Source organism: Labrus bergylta, chromosome 17 (assembly GCF_963930695.1).
Source record: "Labrus bergylta chromosome 17, fLabBer1.1, whole genome shotgun sequence".
Lineage (NCBI taxonomy): Eukaryota > Metazoa > Chordata > Actinopteri > Labriformes > Labridae > Labrus > Labrus bergylta.
The window spans coordinates 18,892,835-18,900,073 of record NC_089211.1 but is presented as its reverse complement, the minus strand read 5'-3'; the positions used below and the strand labels follow the sequence as shown (position 1 = coordinate 18,900,073).

Genomic DNA, 7,239 nt, shown 5'->3' with positions numbered 1-7,239 from the left:
GAAACAAGTCGAGTAGTCATGCAGCCCCCCCCCCCCCCCCCCAAAGAAAGCCCCAGTAAAGAGGTTTCACTATATGACAGCTTGTGAGCCTTAAAAACTTAACTGCGGGTAGCTCATTTCATAAGCTGGCACAACAACACTGTAGCTAAAATGTTTCATATTTACACGATTGGAAATGTTTTTTTGGGGTTTTTTTATAACCTACTCACCTCTTCAGCAAAACACGTTTAAGCTGTCGCTGGCAACACCTGTGTGTGTGCTTTGTGGTAGGAATAATCCTGAGGCTCTCCTCAAATAATTCACCCAAAATGTGTGACGTCCTAAAATGAAGAAACCCACAGCAACATATTTAAGGGACTTATTTCTGAAAGCTTCAGACTATTGTCAAATTTTGCAATTTAAAAAGCAATATATATAAAATATATATATATATAAAACGTTGTTTCAGTATATTTTTTTTACTTATACTTCCTTACTTGGCCACACGGGGGCGCTGCTGCACCAGTTGTGGTACTTGGTGCTATAAACTATGAAAGTTTGCAGATCCATGCCGAGCTACAGAAACTCCTTCCTGTAGACATTTAAAGGAGTCACCTTGTGTTTCTGTTAAAGATCGAAACTCCAATACACTGAATATGTTTGGTAAGTTTAACTTTGATGACATTACTGTACTCTCTGAAAATGTCTGAACTTGTTTCTGAGGAGAAACTGAGGAGTGGAAGTTGGTTAATAATTCAGATGGTGAAGTGGAAAGTGGAAAAGGCTGACGTGTCATTGCGTCACTCTAGTTTGATGCTGCGATGTTTATAAATGTGTGAAACAGGTCTGTTAATATAATAATTTATCATCATGTAAAAAAAAAAAAGTGGATAATGAATGAATAGATATTAAAGTAAACGGAAAGTAAAATTCCTTTAGGTAGTATCTGTTTTAATATGAATAAAGTTTTACACTTGTATTAATATTTTATTCAACCTGTGCCATTCTATTGCATTTAGAAATCCGCATGTGGTGATATAATCGTGCTAAATGTCAAACATGAGAGGCTTCACTGTGGTTCAAAAGAGTCCCGTTTCCCACAGAATCTATTGGCACAATCAAAACCACATGAGACCTCTTGGGCTTTGACTCTCTGTGATTGAAAATAAGATTAAAGACAAGGTTGCATCTCAGGTGGAAAATGCCAAACAGGAAGGTATCTTTTAAGAACCATCTGGGAAAATAAATGTGACTGAGGTTTCACAGACGCTGCATCACCTTCAAACACAGATCCGTGCTCCTCTCCTTCACAATGAAATACATGCGCTGTGCAGGCAAAGCTTTCAGGATGTTTATTTACATCAAGATAAATAAAAACAAAATCACAATCGGTAGAAAAAGCAGGTCCTCAGAATGAGGCAACAGATGAGCTTCATCTCCTTGTCAAGATAAAGGAGTCCCATCATCATCTTCATCATATTCTTCTTCACGACCAGGTGAGCTCCTGCAGACAGAGGTGGTTTCTGCACGGTCCATCGTGGCTCTTGTGTAAAAAGTGACACTGTGACATCATTTATCATCAGTTAATGGTAGTTCCAGTGTCAAAGGAGACGTCCACCTGGGCCGAGGATCATCCATTTCCAAACCCCGATTCAGCCAACACAAGAGAAGCTCATGATCACTTCACGAGCTCAGTGGCCGTCACAGCTTTCCTGTGGAGGGAAGATGCAGATTTGGACTGTAGGACGGAGACATTGAAGAGGTAAGACTGAACTCTCCTGCTTCTACACTGCTGATTTTCTGCCCACATTCTGAATGTATCGATATGTTTTAAGTAATGAAAGAGAATGGTGAAATTCAGCTTGAACATTAGAGCTGTGCTTTACATGCTTACAGATTTGAAAGTTTCACACGGGGGAAGTTTGCATGTTCCTGGCCAACTTAATGCATGCAAGAAATATCTCTACTTCAAAATTATGTAAGAAACTATTTGAATCTTGAGACTTTTATGTAATTTCATCCGGAATTAGAAATCTAAAGCTAGAGACAGATGTTGGCGTCTATTAAACATAAATAACGATCACAGATGGGATGAAGGACATTCATTTGAGGAATCAAATCTACGTTGTTCTTTTTAGAAGTCTAATGGCTTACGCCCAATAAGAATTTCAGGACGTCTAGACCTGTGCATGTACTTTTTAGACGAGTCCTTTAGCAATCCTCTTTAAGGGAACATAGGTGTTTTTGTTATGTGCCACACATTAGCTGAACGTGGTTAATGGATCATGTGGAACAGAAAATGTAGTTAAATGTAATGCGGTTAGGTGAGAGGGCTAAAAAAGGGATTCACAAAGAAGCTGCAGGCAACGGTGGTGATTAAGTTAAATATGGCGCAGCAGACTGGACAACATTAAAGGTTATTTGTAGAAAAGTGTTTTCTGAATATCAATCAGCTCTGTGTCCTTAAACCATCACCTGATTAAGCACTTCTTTTGTGACCCTGAGAAAACTCAACATGCAGAGTAAGTCAGCGCAGGCGACAAACTGCACTGCAACTTTTATGAGATCAGAACAAATGCATGTGCAACAGCATTGACGTACCCAGGCCTTCTCCCATCTCTTTAGCAGCTGCTCATGCTCTGTGAGCGCACCTCTCCACTGGTTCAAATCTCGGGATGGAATACTCTCCTCATCTGGTAAACGACAACATCTTTTACTGATATCAGCTATTACAAGTATGGAGTCATGGGAGTGCAAAAAAAGAACAAAAAAAAAGGCTGAAAATGATTTTATATAAAAGTAGTTTTACATTTAAAAAGCAATCTCAGCAATTAAAAAGGTATAATTATCAAAGGAAATAATCGAATTTTTAAAGCAAAATACAGTTGATTTACAAGTTTGTCCTTTGAAAATAATATATTAAAATACAGATTTAAACAAACATCTAAAAATTGTAGTATTTTTGTCATATTAAAGTAAAAAAAATACTAGTTTTTCCAGTATAGTGTTAGTTTATAGGTTAATTCATTTACAAAAAAAAGTATTTAAAAAGTGTCTTTTAATTTATTAAATGTAATTATTCTATTTTTTTTTTTACTAACTTCGTCATCATTTTGCACTCCTCTGACTCCATACACAATGAGTATCTGCTCTGATAATATAAAGGAGTGTCATTGATCCTCTACCTGTGTCCCCCTCTGCATGCATTAACCCAATATCAACTTTTCAAGCCACACACCGGGTGCAGATACCTCCTATAGTGAGGTGGAGGTCCACCTCTGACATGTCATTTCCTGTGCTGGCCTCAGCGACACAGTGGTAACGGGCGTCCTTGATAAGCGGCCCCTCGCGGAGCCAGCTGCTCACCAGCACCTCCCTCTGGCCCAGCGGGCGGCGGTACTCCATGATCGGCGTGTCCAGAGTGTGGCCATTTAATAGCCAGTGAATGTGGACGTCGCTGGGACCTGAGGGACAGAATCGGACCTTGATGTTTGACCTGTTATGGTCGTGATATTTGCACGCCCCTGATACTCCACACAGTGGACATACTTGCCTTTCAGTGGGTCTGTTTGTGTAGTTAAGATGCACATACACATGCTTTATAATTCTGAAGTGATCATAATAATCCACGGGGATGAGAAGATATTGAAGAAAACAAGCCAGTGTTGAAAACCTTTGACACGATTTATTTAGCTTCCCTACCAATAACAGTCTCAAAATGTTCCCTAGAATTATGTACACCTTCTAACTGTATTTTTCCATATATACAGATATATTTACACTTGTTTACAGGCACCAAAAATAACCAGATAAAGTCTTGAGGTGTAACACATTTGAGCATCGTATAATTTTGTTCTTAGGAGAGATTCTAGAAATTTTACATTTTCAAGTCAGGATGCTGTTATACAATATTATACACAAACTGCACCTTTAATTCACACCAGATTGAGTATTTTGAGACAACCAGATCGCTAGGAGGTTGACAGTTTAACCCCGGTTTGGATTTTTAAACATTCACTCATAATGCAGGCGTCTAACGACACACCAAAAAAGTCAAAGCAGGCTTCTTTTAAAGAAATCCAGAAACACACAGAACCCTGGTTAGTTTTTTGATTCATGGTAACATGCAAGGTGAGAAAATGTGAGGGAGCCAGTGGGAAAAAAAAAATGGCACAGAGAAAAGGAAGGGTTAAAAAAAAAATTTAAAAAAAAAAAACAGGAAGGGAAAGGTTCCAAACCGAGCAAGAGAGAAGGTGGCGTTGAGTCAGTGTCACAGGCACCACTCACCCAGGGCCAGGCAGAAGAGCAGGAAGGCCTCCTGGGCGTGAACCCCCCAGGCCTGGTCCTTCAGCAGGGGGGGCAACAGTCTCACCTCTGCCTCCCGAGCCTCCACGTTGTGGGGCGAAAAGGAGGCTCGGGAGGAAGAGGTGGAAGAAGAGGAAGAAGAGGAGGAAGAGGAGGTGGAGGTGGAAGGGGTGCTACTTCCAGAAGAGGACAGGATGTGTGAAGTGTCGACAGGAGAGGAGGCTGTGAGGGAGGGAGTGATGGAAAAAGAGAGTGTTGAGGGAAAAATAGGAAATCTAGAGCAGAGATGACATGCAGTACAGAAAGGGGGGAGACGAATGAATACAGGGTCTTAAAAAAAACAAACCTGCTGCAATAAATACAATAAAATAAAACAAATGAGGAGCTACTTACACACTAGAAAAAAAAAAGAAGATATTACCCCAGATGTGACTCATCTTTAAATAATAATTCTCTGGAAAGGTTCTTAAAATGAAACCTTCATTTAAAAAAAAAAACAACAACTTCAGATTGTTCCAGGGCTGTTTTTAGAAAAAGAAGAAGAGATGATTGATATAATCAAGCATCATGTCATACTGAACACATTCACTTCATACACAGACCACAGAGGGAGGAGAACTAGTAAAGGGTTAATACACAGGAGCATCAGAGCTGTTGACACGTCGGCTTCACAGGGAGGGAAAAAACATTAAATACAGCAACATTCCAGGCAGCTCTACACTAGACAGACAGTGGTTGATTTTTTTTTTCTTCCTAATATGCAAAGTCATCCTTCTCTCCTTTTCTGACGACCTTCAGGCCTGCTTCACCGCTCGCTGGGTGAGATTAAGGCCCACATATCGCGAGCTGCAGATGTCAGCTCCGCACAACAAAGCCAGGCTAAAGTGAGCAAATCTTCCCTGAGAAAAATTACTGTAACGTTGAAGCATTGACTAAAGTCCAAAAAGCCAAAACATAGCTTTGAAAGAAAAAAAAAAAAAAATGCAAAAGCTTATAATTTTCACTCAGGCTGTACAAAGACATGACTCCAATTTGGAAAACATCAAGGTAACTTACCAATTTGGTAAACAATGTTTCCAATTTGGAATTTAAGAAATAGCTTTTCTTGCTGGACACGGCTAAGAGGGCGCAGCTGCCCACAAAAAAACAGTTTTTTGTTCTCTTGTTGTCAGCTCTAAACCAGACGGCAGAAATTAAAGCGCCTGACTTCACTTCAACATGCTTTTATGAAGAGAAAACCTTTGCGTTATAAGTTGTGCGAAGGAGGAGAAAGAGAGAACAGTCTCTGTGCTAAGAGGAACCGAAGCTTCTGGTTAGCAGTAGGGTTCATCTGCGTCTGCAAACTGGATGGGCTGGGATTCACAGTCCACATCAAAGGGTTTCTCCTGAGACTGGCTGTCGCCGCAAAAACTGTGCGACGGGATCTGACCGTTGCTGCACTCAGGCTCTGTCTCGTACCCAGTGTCTCGAAGGGCCCGCAGGTTTTGCGAGGTCTGGCTGCCGTTCTGCGTGGGCTGCTCTGTCATGTTTATTTTCTCGGTTGCGGATGCCTCCATAAGCCCCGCCTCGCAGGAGAGATACTCGGGCTGATGGGCGCTCTTGTGGCTGCCCAGCAGGGCGGCTCGCATGCGCAGGCAGGGCGCCGGTAGGTACTGCATGTAGCAGTTGTACGCCAGTGCAGCAAGGAAGAGGAGGAAGAACAGGAGGAAGAGAAGAAGGAGGGCGGTGCTGTTGTTTTGCTCTAAATATTCCGCCGATGGATCCAGGCTGTCTGGGAGGGGGGCGTAGGAGCTGTGGGGAAGATGCGGCTTTGGCTGAAGCTTCATTGTGCTGCTTGGGGGCGGGGTTAGTGATGAGTCAGTCTGGGGAGGGGAGGTGAGCTGGACTGGGGATGTGAAGCTGGGAGGGGCGAGGGCTGAAGCTAGTGTGGCTCTGTCTGTCTTACCATTACCTTCAGCTCCGTGTGTGCTAGATGAATCCTGAACGCCAAGGGTGGTGGTGACATGACCCGCCTGGAGAGGGGGTCTGGATGGGAGATCCAGAGCGAGGACGTACGCAGCCAGGAGGCGGGTGAAGTTCTTCCTGGCGGCGGGGGCCCACTCCACGGACCAGCACTCGTAGTGGCCTTGATCCTCCGGAGCCACGCTGTAAATGAGGAGGCCATTTTCGCCGATGAAGTGGAAGCGGGAGGCCTCGGTGAGAAGGGAACCGTTGGATTTCCACATCACCTGAGCCAGGTTAGAGTGAACGAGGCAGGGCAGCTCAGCAGAGCTCCCCGGCTTCACCGTCACAGTCTGGTAGTCCTTCGGAGACCGGCCTGACACTAGGAAGGCAGAACGGAAAGACAATGATTAGTAAGGGCAGCTAAAAGTCTGGCCTAGTTAGAGGTTGAGTCTGGCGTGCTCAAAACAGATGACAAGTAGAGGACAGTCATTCCAAACTTACAAAAACAAAATATCAAATGCAGCCCTGAGGATGAAAGCACAAACATCTTCAAAATCCAGGGTGATATCTATCAGAACAGATCATACTTCAGCTATATCACAGCGATGTTCTACTGAATATATTCACTGCTATGATTCAGTCAGTGAACAGAACTCAGAACTTCAGGCTGAAGTGGACTGAGACGTTCCAGTGATGTCGTATCCTACATCATTACTCATGGTATGCCTCACGTCCAATCAAATTACTTGGACGTAATAATAAAAATATAGCACCCAGCTCAATTCACAGCTAGACAGATACATCTGTCAGCCGATAGAGGCTGATAGCAGATGTACTGGTATTGTCGTGTTTCTGTTTCCAGTATTTATACATCACATTTTCAATGCCCAAAAGTAATTCTTGGGGTGATTCAGAAATGGTGCAATCGCAAAGTTTATCCAGCAGAGGGCGCTGTTTATAAAACTCAAAGCATCGTCTGCAGCAGATGTAGTCTAGCATCAGAGCTGAGCA

At 42.8% G+C, this 7,239-nt stretch overlaps 1 protein-coding gene across 7 annotated transcripts in view; it reads right to left on the bottom strand.

Moving 5' to 3' along the window:
* Positions 1–1,316: 1,316 nt before the first annotated feature.
* The window catches only part of sema4d (sema domain, immunoglobulin domain (Ig), transmembrane domain (TM) and short cytoplasmic domain, (semaphorin) 4D), a 45,201-nt gene continuing 39,278 nt past the window's right edge, over positions 1,317–7,239 (bottom strand). For 3 of the 7 annotated variants that reach the window (XM_065965548.1, XM_065965546.1, XM_065965549.1), the window contains 5 exons: positions 6,230–6,607; positions 4,267–4,506; positions 3,231–3,443; positions 2,581–2,672; positions 1,317–1,691 (listed from right to left, as the gene is read on the bottom strand). In XM_065965548.1, coding sequence (XP_065821620.1) covers positions 1,671–1,691; positions 2,581–2,672; positions 3,231–3,443; positions 4,267–4,506; positions 6,230–6,607 — 944 coding nt within the window. In that variant the 3' untranslated portion in view covers positions 1,317–1,670. Of the gene's footprint in view, positions 1,692–2,580; positions 2,673–3,230; positions 3,444–4,266; positions 4,507–5,444; positions 6,608–7,239 lie in introns of those variants that run through there. The other 4 variants (XM_065965544.1, XM_065965545.1, XM_065965547.1 and 1 more) reach the window with 3 other exon arrangements.